Source organism: Pimephales promelas, chromosome 10 (genome assembly GCF_988280905.1).
Source record: "Pimephales promelas chromosome 10, fPimPro1.hap1.1, whole genome shotgun sequence".
Taxonomy (NCBI): Eukaryota; Metazoa; Chordata; class Actinopteri; order Cypriniformes; family Leuciscidae; genus Pimephales; species Pimephales promelas.
This window is the reverse complement of record NC_142778.1, coordinates 10145596-10160783: the sequence shown is the minus strand read 5'-3', so window position 1 is coordinate 10160783 and position 15188 is coordinate 10145596. Positions and strand designations below refer to the sequence as shown.

At 38.5% G+C, this 15188-nt stretch overlaps 1 protein-coding gene across 2 annotated transcripts in view; it reads right to left on the bottom strand.

The window, feature by feature from the left end:
* Window positions 1-15188, bottom strand: part of spon1a (spondin 1a) — a 224035-nt gene that overhangs the window by 150383 nt on the left and 58464 nt on the right. For both annotated transcript variants that reach the window (XR_016169862.1, XM_089135387.1), the window contains exons 5-6: window positions 14985-15107; window positions 815-963 (exon numbers count right to left, since the gene is read on the bottom strand). Coding sequence is in view for 1 of the 2 variants with exons in the window: in XM_089135387.1 (XP_088991513.1) it covers window positions 815-963; window positions 14985-15107 (272 nt within the window). In the remaining variant the exon portion in view is untranslated. The remainder of the gene's footprint in view (window positions 1-814; window positions 964-14984; window positions 15108-15188) is intronic.

Genomic DNA, 15188 nt, shown 5'->3' with positions numbered 1-15188 from the left:
GCAACACAGCCAGATCAATCCTATTTTAAATAAGAAAAGAATCACTCTGGCGATGTTATAACTGTTGCTTGCTAATGATTAGCTTCACTGATGTATTACATAAAAAAATCACTATTAAACTGTTATATTATACTATTGTACCTGCACTACTGTAGTAAGACAGATGGCAAATGGGAGTGTAAGAGACATGATTATTGAAACAGAACTAAGTTTAATCATATCCTTCATCCTCTTATCTTCTATCTTTTCCATGCCAATTCTCAGCTGATTTTGCAAATGGAAATGCATTGTGCATACCGAGATCCAAACATCTGAGCCTTTCACAAACCTCCAAAAGCATCTGCACGCTCTACTGAACTTAGAGAATAGGCAGCAAGCTTGTCAATTGCAAATGTCTTTTCTCAATGCTCCCCACAAAACAACCTCAACAGCAGGTAATTATGATGCTCCAGTGGAGAACTAATGTAATGATCAACCTGATCCATTTCAGCTCTGTATTATCCTCGTATTTCCATAAACAACTTAGTATATCTTATTATCATTCTTATCAAAGTTCTTCAATGACAAGCAGGACAATCCTCACCCAGCTAACATATGATTAAACCATTATGTGTTGGCAGCTTTGGTTTTGCAATTTGAGCTTGTCTAAAAAATACATGGGCCATTTTGAAGTTGTGTAAAGACATTGATTCTAAAAAGCTAGCCAGGCAGAATTTACAACACAATACAACCATGGGTGAACATTAAGATCACATTATTCTTTTAAGATATACTGCACAATCCTAAAACACAAAAGATTACTTTGCACCCTTACCTTTTGACGGATCTCCTCCTCCATCTTGACCGGTGAGCCCAGTTCAGCTACCTGTTTGACCCCATCACTGGCATAACCTCCATACTCCCACAATATATAGTTCTTTGAATGGGAAGCTCCAATGAGGGCCGACCAGTGATTGGCTCTCCCTGTTAAGATACAAATGTCCAAATGTCTTAAAATAATGCAAAATAAAAGGCATAGTTCACCCAAAAAAATAAAAAATAAAATTCTGTCATTAATTACCAGTGGTAATTAATGACAGAATTTTATTTTTTATTTTTTTAAAAATATTTTTTTTTATTTTTTTTGTCGTTCCAAACCTGTAAGACATTTGTTCATCTTCTGAACACAAATAGATATCTTTTTGATGAAATCTGAGAGCTTTCTGCCCCTCTATTTACAGTTCCAGTTACCTTTTTACGTATAGAGAGCCTAAGTCCCGCCCCTCCGCTTCCGGCTCATGGGACCTTATTTCGGAAAAAATGTGAATGGTAGTCAATGGCGAGAGACAACTTATCTTTTTATTCCGTCTGAACTGTGCCCTCAATTACACATATGTTTGTCAATTTAAAAGATAATTCTGAAAGTCAAAAACGTCGCAGTTTGTCATAAAACAGAAGAGTAACATTTAGTTTTATGTGTGTGACGATCACCAGTTGGAGTGCCCCAGAGAATCACCAGAGGGCACTCCACATCAGAACTGATCACTCCCACCAGAACTCCGTTTCCCATAATGCCTCATCCCTGTGACTGACACACACCTGCACCTCATCAGACTCTCCATATAAGCCACATTCTAACATGAACTCAGTGCGAAGTATTACATTGCCACTGCCTGTAATTTCTGAGCGTGTTATCCTGTTTCTGGTTTCTCTGGTTTTGATCCTGGTTTGTTTCCTGACTTCTGCCTGTTTGCTGCCTGCCCTGATCTTCTGCCTGTTAACTGACGACTCTCTGTGCTCACTCTCTGGATACCCTGTTTTGCCGCTCTCTGACCCTTGCCTGTTCAACTACTCTCTATTAAAGCTGCACATGGATCCTATCACGTCTCCAGCTTCGTAACAATGTGAAAATCACTCTATGAACTACATCTCCCGGGAAGCGAAACAACGAGTGAGATCCGCTGCTCGTGTGTGCAGTATGGTACAAAACACTCAGGTATGACGGCGTAACATTACGATTATAACGTAAGACTATAGAAACAATGACAGACGATAGCCTCAGTAAAGTTAGCCTCATTCATTGAAAGAAAATTTGCGCCTTTGGGGTTTGTAGTCTTTGTAATTACCTATTTTCACAGTCTTATACCTCAACGGTTTTACATCAAACTGTGACTTTCTTTACTTTAAAATGTATATTTTAAATTGAAAAACATAATATGTGTAATTCAGGGCACAATTCAAACGAGATCAAAATATTTGTTGTCTCTCGCCACTGACTACCATTGAATATTTTTCCGAAATAAGCTCCCATGGTGGTCGACCAAAAGGGGAGGGACTTAGGCTCTCTATTTCCGAAGGAGGGACTTCATAGAACAAGGAAGTCATCGAACCGTATTTTGGACAGTGAAAACAGCGGTATACAGAGAAGTAAATTGTATGAAAAATACTGTGTTTTTTTACACGCAAAAGATGAACACATGTTATATTGCACACTACTGTAAGCACAATCAAAGCTTCAAAAAACATGAAGAACGGGACCTTTAAAATGTTCATAAAGAGATCGTAAAACGAATCCGAATTGAGTGGTTTAGTCAAAATTTTATGAAAGAATGGTTACGGGTTTGGAATGACATAAGGGCGAGAAATTAATGACAGATTTATAATTTTGGGTGAACCAACACTTTAAATAATTACTTACTAAAACCAACCTTGTTTTTCCTGATCATTAGTTGCATTTATACGTTTCCCAGATGGTTTTATGCATAGCACATTGAGGATACACATTTATTGTTGTGTTCGCTGAGAACCAAATCTTTGGCAGTCAATATTTGGAGTCAATATTTTCTTTGTTTTATTTGCATATTATTGAACAAAGCTTATCACTGGTCCACAGTATGAGAAAATCAATATATACATATATTCATGTTGTTTTCAAGACCTTGGAGCACTGATAGTAAATAAGGAGAAACAATTGGAAGTGGAATCTGGAAAAAATCCAAGACAGAATAAAACTCAAGTTGCATGTACCAAACTGCCACTAAGCAAGGCTGTGCTACAGTAAACATACAAGTTGTTATTTTATTTTTTTTTGCATTTTACATAAAACTACAACCATTAAAATACTCCATTGTGCAGGATCAGTGTGAAGCTTTAGATTAGAGGATATTTGTGTGCTCTGTACAACTATTTCACTATGGATTCCAAAAATGTCATATAAATGGTTTCCACCTCCCACAAAATGTGGTTCTCCCCGAGGGAACGGTCAAAAACTACTAGAATAGCTCTACCCAGGGCTTTTTTGAGTCTATGTCCTCGATTTGTCCCCTTAGCCAAGTAGTCGGGGAGCCAAAGTCTCAAAAGCTCTATAAAATGGGTTGAACCTGACATGGTCTGCCATACTTTTTATTTGTGTTTTTTCTGTTAACTTTGACCCTAAGAACAAATAATTAGAGGGTCTGCTCTGCCGGAAATATCGCGAAAAAAAATTGTGGCCATTTTAGTGTAAGCACCCTTTATTTTTTATCAGAAAAATGTGAAAAATTATTTTTTTCATCAAATCCTCAGTGGGTTGGGTAGGTTCTCAATAAATGCATTCCAGATACACAGAACACATGTGCGGACAACATCCACTGAAAAAATAATTCATAAAACACATTTCTACATGATTTTGCATCAATTTAATGCAAAAAAACAGGCGTTTTTTCACTTATTTTCCACTATTTTCATCTTTACTTCATTGGCAATCAACTATTCCCTTAAGTTATGACATCAGGCAATATGCCATTCTTTTCACCAAACACTATACTCATTACACAGAAAAAATTATAAAAATCCAAACAAAATCAATGGATCTGTGATGATTTCACTACTAGTTGGCGATCAACAGGCTCAGAATTTCAATAGAATTTTAGACTACTCTCAAAATTCTTAAAAACATGCTGGATATTTAGCATCATGGCTCACTTACAAACACACACACACACACACACGCACACACATGATCTTAGTAATTTTTATGAGTTTGGAACAACCAACCAATGGTTACCAACGGTTACCAACAGACTTCGAAGCTGCTCATCATTGTCTGTGGTAAGTGATAGTGACTAATATACCGGTAGGTCTGCCCCAGAGTTTTGGGAAAAGAATGGTAATATGGATACTGTAATTGTAATTAACTGAAAGGACCACACCAGTCTTCAAACAATAATATTTCTGATGATTCCTCATCCCAAACATATCCCTGTAGCAGCAGCATTCATTCTCTACTAGTTTACTTAGCTAGCTTTAGCCGTTTTAGCTAATGTCGGTGGTTTCTTTAAACGGCATTACTCCTCACAGGTATGGGGTAGAGAGTAGAGACTTACTTTTTTTAAATGCTTAGGATATTATTATCTAATAGAGGTATGTGTCCTAAATGTTCAATAAGCTTCAACCGGAAGTTGAGAAATTGCCAAAATTTCAACTGGACTTGTTAGGTAAAGAAATAGATATGAGAATAAATGCTGCTACAGGGATACGTTTGGAGCGAGGAATCATTGGAAATAAACTTGTATGAAGCCTGGTGTGGTCCTTGAAGTGTTTTTCATGTCAGACAGATAGTAGGCTAGTAAGGATAACTAAAGGCTACATTAAACGTTAGTTGCCATTAGCAATTAGCTACATAATTGCTTACAGTTGTTACATTCAGATTTAGAACGTTTAGCTAGTTAGCTTGTGGCACGAATGGCCACACAGACACAAAAAAACAATATATAGCTATATTGGATATCAGATTGTACACAATACTGAACAATACAAATGTTCAGTAAAATGTAAACATACTATATAGTATGCATAGTTTGTTTTTTGTATATAATACTGTACAGTACAGAGTGAGTGATTTGTCAAAAGCTAGTTACCTAGTAGTGTCAAACATCTAGATTTCTTTCACCTGAATGCACAATATTTTCCATTGGCAGATTTGGTTCTGATCTTATTGGGTTTGCTGTGGAGGAAAAGGTAACGAGAAGAGAAGTCAGCAGACGATTGGAAAGGACTGTAAAGAGGAGTGGAGGATTGAACAGAAGGGAAGAGTAGAATGAGGAGATTAGAGTGAAGAGGACAGGAGTGGACTGAACAAGAGAGAAGAATAGTAGATGAAAAAAGAGGAGTGAATTGATCATTTACATTTATTCATTTAGCTGATGCTTTTTATCCAAAGTGACTTACAATTGCTATATATGTCAGAGGTCACACACCTCTGGAGAAACTAAGGGTTAAGTGTCTTGCTCAAGGACACATTGGTGTCTCACAGTGGATTCGAACCCCGGTCTCTCACACCAAAGGCATGTGTCTTATCCACTGCGCCATAACCACCCCGCTCAGTGATGATCAGATGTGGTTTGTTGGTGCCTTGGGGAAGAAGGGACCACAGTTGATCACAGTTGCAGGGATGGTATCTGGGATGAGAAATGTTGGAATGATTTCCATGTAGGAGCAGTGCAATTTGGTTCCAGGTCCTCCAATAGTTTGTTGGTGACTTGGGGAAGATGGGACCATAGCTTATCACAGTTGCGGGGATGGTATCTGGGATGGTAAATGCTTGGAATGAACTGCCATGCAGTGTTCGTCCATCCTTTGTGTACTCTGGGAAGTCAAGTTTATCAAACTGTGTGAATCGTCAAACCTTCAGGTTCGTTGGTATGAAGGCACCATCCCTAGTTGTCTGCTCTTCAACTGCCATTGTTGTAAAATATATGTACTTCTTTGTAGCTGATGCTGTTCCTAAATCTATTTAGGAGTGACACGGTTGACTTCTGGTTTCCTTAACAGCTATCCCAACGTGTTTCGGTGTTGGGATCTTGGCAACTGCTTGGCAGACATCCTGGGCAAGGTTGAGAACTTGTTCTTGCTGCTTAAGACTTACTTTCACCCGGTCGTCTTCACCTAACTCTGGAGATGCATCTGTTATCATCCATGCCAGGTGGTATAACAGCTCAATCTTTGGGATGCCTCCAGGTATGATATCTTGCTGCAGTGTTGGGTCTTCAGTCATACTGCCAGCGATCTGGTGACTTCCTCTGGCTTGAGCTGTTCTGGCTTGTCTTGCTTCCTTCAGGGCCTGCTTAGGTTGGTCCTGGAGTTCCTTCCGTATTCTAGTTGCAGTGTTGTAGGAAGAGACTATGGTGTCAACTCACATTCTTCTTCATATTCTGCAAGAAGTATGCAGAGTATTAGGGTGGTGATGGTGCAGTGGATAAGGCACATGCCTTTGGGTTGAGAAACCCTGGTTTGAATCCACTGCGAGACACCAATGTGTCCCTGAGCAAGACACTTCACCCCTAGTTGCTCCAGAGGCGTGCGACCTCTGACATATATAGCACTTGTAAGTCGCTTTGGATAAAAGCATCAGATAACTGTAAATGAGTATTTCTTCTTCATACTCTGCCTCTTCCGTTTTCTCCTTAAGTTCCTTCAACTTTGAGAGCATGTGGCCAACATTCATTTATGCTGAGCAAATAGAACATACTTTCTGTGGCACAACCATTATTTTAAAAAAATACCACCTACTTCAAAGTGCCTTCTAAGGTGGGCAATAAAGGACTGATATGTATGAGGTAACATTGTGAACTCCATGGCTTTCCAAGTATTTATGGAATTCATCCCTCAAAGCTGTAACGAAGAATATGGCATTCAGGTCTGGATGCTGATGCCATAGGGTGGCCCGTCTCTGAGAGAGCAGATCCTGGGCCAGGGAGGGGCTGTTGCGAGGAGCACCAGTTCCAGGAACCAGATCCAGTTGGACCAATACAGCGCAACTAACAAGACCTGCTCCTCGTCCTTCCTGACCTTGCACAATGTCTGTGCAAGAAGGCTCACTGGGGGAAACGCATACTTGCGTAGGTCCGGGGACCAGCTGTGTGCCAGAGCATCCATGCCGAGGGTCCCCTCGGTCAGAGAATAGAACGACTGGTAGTGAGAATTGTCCGGGGCGGCAAACAGATAAACCTGTGGGGTCCACACTGAGGCCTGGATGGTGGCTGCTGCTGGGGCTTCACAGGAGCGGAAGATGCCCCAGAAGGTCGACCTCAGTGACGAGCGGATGGAGGGTCTGCGACCAGTGAACGGGTGGGGCAAAGCTGTCAACCACGTCGCCGAATAACCAAACCTGGGACAGAGGGGCATCCAGGAACCGATTCTTAATGGTGTCCCTCATATCGGCCAGGTTGAGCCAAAGGTGGTGCTCCTGGACCACCAAGGTGGACATCGCCTGACCAATGGAACGTGCGGTTTCCTTCGAAGGGGGCAACACAGCCGAATCCTCATCTCCAGAGGACTGAAGCTCCCCCTACAATGCTGTGATCGACATCTGATCATCAAGCAGAGCCCCAAAGGACATGGCTGGTTGTTGCAGCGCTTGTAAGGTGTGAGGGACCCAAGGAGATTGCCTCAGCGGGGAAGTCCTCACATTAATCCTCAGATCACCCTCAGATCACCCTGACCATGCACAAAAGTAGGTTTATTTTGAGGTCCAAAATAAAAGCTAGATCGGGACATAGGCGAGGGGACTGCACCTCCCTTGAGGTAAGCAAGTCTCAATCTCAGCACAGTCATAGTCATATTCCCGCAATGAAAACATGAACTATTCACAAAAGTTGCCTCAGCGTGCTGAATGCCCAACACGAAAAGGAACTATTGTGACCATCTGCTGGCGCCAGGGAATGACCGCATCCATAAACGCACGAGCGGAAAGACATCCTGAAACATCCTGTTGCTCTTTTAGTGAAAACACAAAAATTCAGTGTCAAAGTACCCAAGGATAGCCGTGGTGTAATCGGGGTACACTCTCAAAGAGGAACGACCACCAAGACCGACACACACACACACACACAAGCAATGCTGTGAAAATCCTTGAGGCCACCACTGATCGCACAGTCACACCAGCAGTGGATACAGAGTCTTGCTTTTCTAGAATCTTAAACATTGCACCAGTCTGCAGAACTCAGTCAGACGAAAGCTCGGCTCCTAAGTGAAAGACAATGTGTGCGTGCGCCCGCTTCTTGTTTATACCCACGCAATGGATCTGTGATGATTTCACTACTAGTTGGCGATCAACAGGCTCAGAATTTCAATAGAATTTTAGACTACTCTCAAAATTCTTAAAAACAAGCTGGATATTTAGCATCATGGCTCACTTACAAACACACACACACACATGATCTTAGTAATTTTTATGAGTTTGGAACAACCAACCAACGGTTACCAACGGATTTCGAAGCTGCTATACCCACGCTGCGGAGTGGGGCACGTGATGCGATCCCTGAAGTGGTCCCGATTACATTGTCACGTCGATGTTACGCCGCACGTGATCGACTGAAAGGGAACTAAAATTTTAATAGTAGGTACTCAATCAAAACTGCGGAATTGTGGAAGTTTTACACTTACTATCGCCGACTCTGTTATCTTTCTTTCTTCTCAGGTTAAGAGTCTGAGTGTCATCCTGTATTGATAAACTTCAGATGGTTCAGAATTCAGCAGCTCGGATCATTACACAAACACTGTTGAATGAGCATATTACTCCAGTTTTAGGGAACATTCATTGGTTTCCAATCAGATTTCATATCAATTCAAAATTTTACTTTTTACTTTTTGTAAGGTGTCCTTGAGTGTCTTGAAAGACGCCCAACAAATAAAATGAATTATTATTATTACTACTAGCTAACTAGCTTTTGACAAATCACTCACTCTATATACTGTAAAAACAAAAACAAACTATGCATAGGCCTACTATATAGTATGTTTACATTTTACAGAACATTTGTATTGTTCATTATTGTGTACAGTCTGATATCCAATATAGCTATATATAGTTTTTTTTTGTCTGTGTGGCCATTCATGCCACAAGCTAACTAGCTAAACTTTCTAAACCGCAATGTAACAACTAGCCATGAAGCTAAATGCTAATGGCAGCTAACGTTTAATGTAGCCTTTAGTTATCCTTACTAGCCTACTATCTGTCTGACATGAAAAACACTTCAAGGACCACACCAGGCTTCATACAAGTTTATTTCCAATGATTCCTCGCTCCAAACGTATCAGCATTTATTCTCATATCTATTTCTTTACCTAACAAGTCCAGTTGAAATTTTGGCAATTTCTCAACTTCCGGTTGAAGCTTATTGAACATATAGGACACATACCTCTATTAGAGAATAATATCCTAAGCATTTAAAAAAAGTAAGTCTCTACTCTCTACCCCATACCTGTGAGGAGTAATGCCGTTTAAAGAAACCACCGACATTAGCTAAAACGGCTAAAGCTAGCTAAGTAAACTAGTAGAGAATGAATGCTGCTGCTACAGGGATATGTTTGGGATGAGGAATTATCAGAAATATTATTGTTTGAAGACTGGTGTGGTCCTTTCAGTTAATTACAATTACAGTATCCATATTACCATTCTTTTCCCAAAACTCTGGGGCAGACCTACCGGTATATTAGTCACTATCACTTACCACAGACAATGATGAGCAGCTTCGAAGTCTGTTGGTAACCGTTGGTAACCATTGGTTGGTTGTTCCAAACTCATAAAAATGACTAAGATCATGTGTGTGCGTGTGTGTGTGTGTGTGTGTTTGTAAGTGAGCCATGATGCTAAATATCCAGCATATTTTTAAGAATTTTGAGAGTAGTCTAAAATTCTATTGAAATTCTGAGCCTGTTGATCGCCAACTAGTAGTGAAATCATCACAGATCCATTGATTTTGTTTGGATTTTTATAATTTTTTCTGTGTAATGAGTATAGTGTTTGGTGAAAAGAATGGCATATTGCCTGATGTCATAACTTAAGGGAATAGTTGATTGCCAATGAAGTAAAGATGAAAATAGTGGAAAATAAGTGAAAAAACGCCTGTTTTTTGCATTAAATTGATGCGAAATCATGTAGAAATGTGTTTTAAGAATTATTTTTTCAGTGGATGTTGTCTGCACATGTGTTCTGTGTATCTGGAATGCATTTATTGAGAACCTACCCAACCCACTAAGAATTTGATGAAAAAAATAATTTTTCACATTTTTCTGATAAAAAATAAAGGGTGCTTACACTAAAATGCCCACAATTTTTTTTCGCGATATTTCCGGCAGAGCAGACCCTCTAATTATTTGTTCTTAGGGTCAAAGTTAACAGAAAAAACACAAATAAAAAGTATGGCAGACCATGTCAGGTTCAACCCATTTTTGAGACTTTGGCTCCCTGACTAAAGTCCTTCAATGGGAAGTTAAACCTTACCACAAACAAATGTTGATTTAGATTACGGTGCTACATTATGCTGTAGTTATGACAGACAGTCCTTCTCTGAACCACTGAAAAGACTTTCACTGATACATCGTATCTGTTATTTCACACTTCTCTTTCAACTTTACAATGTCCTGCACAAACAATATAGTCACCTTGTAGGGAAATTAGGTATTAAGTTCCAGATCTCCCAGTCTGAGCCTTTAAAGCCCTCAATATAATTTGTACTCGCACCAATTTAAGATATTCCACAGGCATGACAGAGTGTTCACAATGGCTCTGTGAAGAACTGCTCACCACATCCTCTCTGTGCCGCTAATCCGCTCAATCCGTCAGGCCTGTATCAAATCTTACTGATGTGCTCTCATGTCCCAATGCTTATATTTTATATGTCCTGCCAAACACACTATCTCTGCATTTCTCCTCTCTATCTGCTTCAAAAAATATGCAGGCATGCTCTTGATCTACTGGGTTGACATGATAGTTGTTTTGAAATTAAGCTTCAAGGTTATACAACCTAATGGATTTTTAGGAACACCTGTTCATTTTCTCATGACTACAATTATCGGTAACACTTTATAATAACTACACGCTAATAATAATAAGTTAAGTATGAGTAAACCATTAATTCATCATTCATAAAGCATTAATAGACATTAATAAGCAGTTTATAAATACAGCTATAAATGTTTTCTTCTTAATTTAAAAGCGTATCTATAATTTGTTAAATAATTGTATTAATGATCAAATTATCATTTCTAAATGAAGAATTGCAATTTTTATGAACCAGTTCTTTGAGAGTTGTCAATGGTTCATAAGATTACTTAGAGCGTGTAAGTAAATGATTAATAAACTATTTAAATGTACATTCATACAACTTATCATTCAGACATATAGTGATGGTTACTTAGTGTGTTAATAAATGCTTTATTAACACGTATCAATGCTGTAATTCAGGGTTAATTTGGGTAGTTATAAAGCATTTAGTAGTGGTCAGTTGACTATGTTCGTGAGCTCATCTAAAGTGAGGACTATTCATGCCTTGTAAAGCATTTTTAAAGGCTGTTAAATATGTTCTGTATCACTGCGTTGTGTTTGTTACTTTTTACTGTTTAGAAGATTGATGAGCCTTTAAATCGCCTTTATAAATGCTTTACAGAGCATGAATAGTCCTCACTTTAGATTAGCTCACAAAAATAGTTAACTAACCACTATTAAATGCTTTATAACTACCTGCATTTACTATATTTACTTACACTTTCTAAGTGATCTTATGAATGACTGACAACTCTTAAACAACTGGTTTGTAAATAATGCTATACTTCATTTAGAAATTATTAATTGATCATTAACAAAGTATGAAAATACAATTATTAAACGCATTATAGATATGCTTATAAATCAAGAAAAAAGCATTTATAGCTATATTTATAAACTGCTTATTAAGGTCTATTAATGTTTTACAAATGATGAATTAACTGTTTACTCATGCTTAACTAATGATTAATAGCGTGCAGTTATTATAAAGTGTTACCCAATTATCTTATCAACCAATCACATGGCAGTTTCTTCAATGCATTTAGGGGTGTGGTCCTGGTCAAGACAATCTCCAAACTCCAAACTGAATATCAGAATGCAATTTTGAGCGTGGCATGGTTGTTGGTGCCAGACGGGCCGGTCTGTGAATTTCACAATCTGGGATTTTCACATACAACCATTTCTAGGGTTTACAAAGAATGGTGTGAAACATCCAGTATGCGATAAAACAACCCGGTCTCATCCCAAGACGTCATATAACTGACGTTTTGGGATGTCTTTTGACCATACGTCAATATTCGCCTTTTTAGGGCCCCCTTAAACGTCGGTAGATGAGGTTATGGGATCCTAACTCTACCCCAGACCTAAACCTAACCCTAAACCTAACCCTAAACCTAACTGACGTTAAAGGTAAAGCGTCAGTTGTATGACGGCCCGGGATCGCCATCTACCGACGTTTAAGGGGGCCCTAAAAAGGCGGATATTGACGTATGGTCAAAATACGTCCCAACACGTCAGTTATATGACTTTTTTGGGATGAGACTGTGTTAGATAAAATAAAATACTTTCTCATAATCCAGTTTAGTATACAATGACATCTACAAGTAAACCACTTTGATTAGTTGATTTTTGCAAGAATGATTTTCATCTTATTCTCTAAACATCTGCATTCTAATCAGTCCTTCTTTTCAGCACAAACACACCTCATTCCTATGCAAATAATGCTTATAATTAAATGCACCTTATTTACAAAGAAAACATTGCAATATTACACACATGCATGCGTCCCAACATGTCATTTTCTTCATCAGCCAATAGTAAGAGTTTGAGGTAGGACAACCTGTTATTAAAAAAAATGGTAAACTGGATATTTTTATTCAAAATTATTAGTGCAGCTTCCCAAGGCAAGGTTCATCAAAAAATCAAAAAAGTAATGAGCCTCAGTGCATAATGCACCGTTAGCGCTATAAGCAAGTTTTTATTTGAGCAACAAAGTCAAGAATATAACTAGTTAATGTGCCTCAATGAAGTGGCTATGTTGGTTTATCAAGTAATTTATGCAAATGCTTCAAATTGAAATGATAACGACTGCATATATTCTAGATGTCCACAGCAGCATGCTTGTGTTTTTTAAACAAATGCTTTAGCATACATGTAATTGAACAGGCACATGGGATTTTTTTTTTTCTGCATGTGTGACAATCATAAATTCCATGTGTTATCTACTGTAGTTGATAGTGTGTGTGTGTGTGTGTTTGCTAGTATGTCTTTCACTGATTCCTAAACCCATAAATCAGGCCACCACACTTTCTTTATCAGGTTCATCTAGCTCCCAGAGTACATTCTAATCAGAGTATTGATCTGAGCTGCAAAAGCTCAAGTGGAGAGCGATTCTAATCCCCAGGCTTAATTTACTCCCAAAGAGACACTCTCAAGGTTACCACACCAACCACAAAGGACAAGAAGAGAGGTGTTAAGATAAAATAATGAGGAAATGATTGCATATTACACATCTTAACTGATGTTTACTGCAAAATGAACAACAATCCTATAGACATATTGTGAGCATAAAATAGATTGAGCCAAGAACAACAATATTTTGTGCAGTTTCTAGGTTGTTCTGGGTAGTTGCTTAATGATCAGCATGACTATGTGAGTGTTTATACATTAAACATTAAAATAAAGCTTTGCAATTTAATTTAACCAAAGCTTTAGAGCCTTAAACCTGTTGCACGCCAGATGATAAGTGTGCCACACCAACCCGATCTCACGGGAATTCGTACGAATTTTACGAGGTGGCTAATTCGTAACAATTCGTACGACCTCACTCGTACGAATTAGTACGATTTTGCTAAATCGTACATATTTTACGAATTAGCCAATTCGTATGAATTCGTACGAATGACCTACCCCTGACCCCGCCCCTAAACATGTGTGAGACTTTATATCACACAATTCTGACTTTATATCTCGCAATTCTGACTTTATATCTCGCAATTCTGACTATATCTCGCAATTCTGACTTTATAACACACAATTCTGACTTTATAACTCGCAATTGCGACTTTATATCACGCAATTCTGAGAAATAAAGTCAGAATTGTGAGATATAAACTCGCATTTGTGAGAGAAAAAGTCAGAATTGTGAGAAAAAAAATCAGAATTGTGAGATAAAAAGTCACAATTATTTATTATATTTTTTTATTCAGTGGCGGAAACAAGCTTCCATAGTCTTGTCTCCTTCATTGCGTATTTTTATATTTTGAATATATCCCTCAACTGCATACTGTAACCCCCTTCGCCTCGATTTGGAGGTTATCGCTGAGGTATTGCTCCAAAAAAGGTCACTGACACGCACGGGTATACCTCTTCCTGCCATGGCAATCTCTCACGCTGGTCATGTGTGACCATTTGTTTGAGCAGCGTAGTAACAATAACTAGGAAGCATGGCTTTTGTGAATGGTCAATTGTTTGTTAAATATTGGGGATTTAAAAAAAACTAATCCTAGGTTATTGGCTCAACTTCGTGAAAATAAGAGAGAACATGCAACATATGATTCTCAAAAAGTATGCAAACTTTTATGGGGATCGGCCCATAGTCAGGGCTAAAACTGTTGAAAAGTTCTACAACCATATTTTCGTCTGTAAATTGCCTGTATTGGCTGTCTTTTCCATCAACGATTTTGGTGGTTACAGGATAAGAAACATAATACCGTTTTACGTATTAAAACGCTTGAAATCCGATAATTGCTGCTCACAGCTATACATTTTTTATTGTATTAAGACTACTTTATTCTCTGTGAAGCGCTTTGGGTTTGAGAAAAGCACAATATAAGTAAGCAATAAAGTACGAGAGGCTGTGCTGTAACAGCCGTTACTTATTCACGATACAGCACTTGCCTCGAGTACCTTATTGCTTTTATAAAACGGTTGCCACACAATATTAAAGTAAAAAAAAACAATGTATTAGTGCAACTTTCATGTAGTTTAATCAAATCTAACCTTGTTTATTAAAAAAAAAGTAAAAGAAAACCTCTTATGTGAGTTGTATGATGTAAGGTATAATTTGACCCTGGGTATTGCATAACAATTCAAATGGCTTACTTGTCTCTGCACTTTAAATTGGGATAGGAGAAAGATTTTTTTAACATTGAAAAAATTACACCGCTCACATGTCATTGAGGACATAGTGTCTTACTTGGGTAGTCTTTTGGGTGCAATTTTTCTGACCAGTTCCCGTAGAAGGTGACTCTGTATTTGGCAGTTCCACAGGCACAGCAGTCCAACAGGGGTTTGTCTGTGGTTTCTCCATACAGCGGTTCTAAAGGACAAGAGAGAATGGCTGGATTGTTATTTATATCCAAATATACAACATGTAAAATGTATTATTTATTTATTAGAA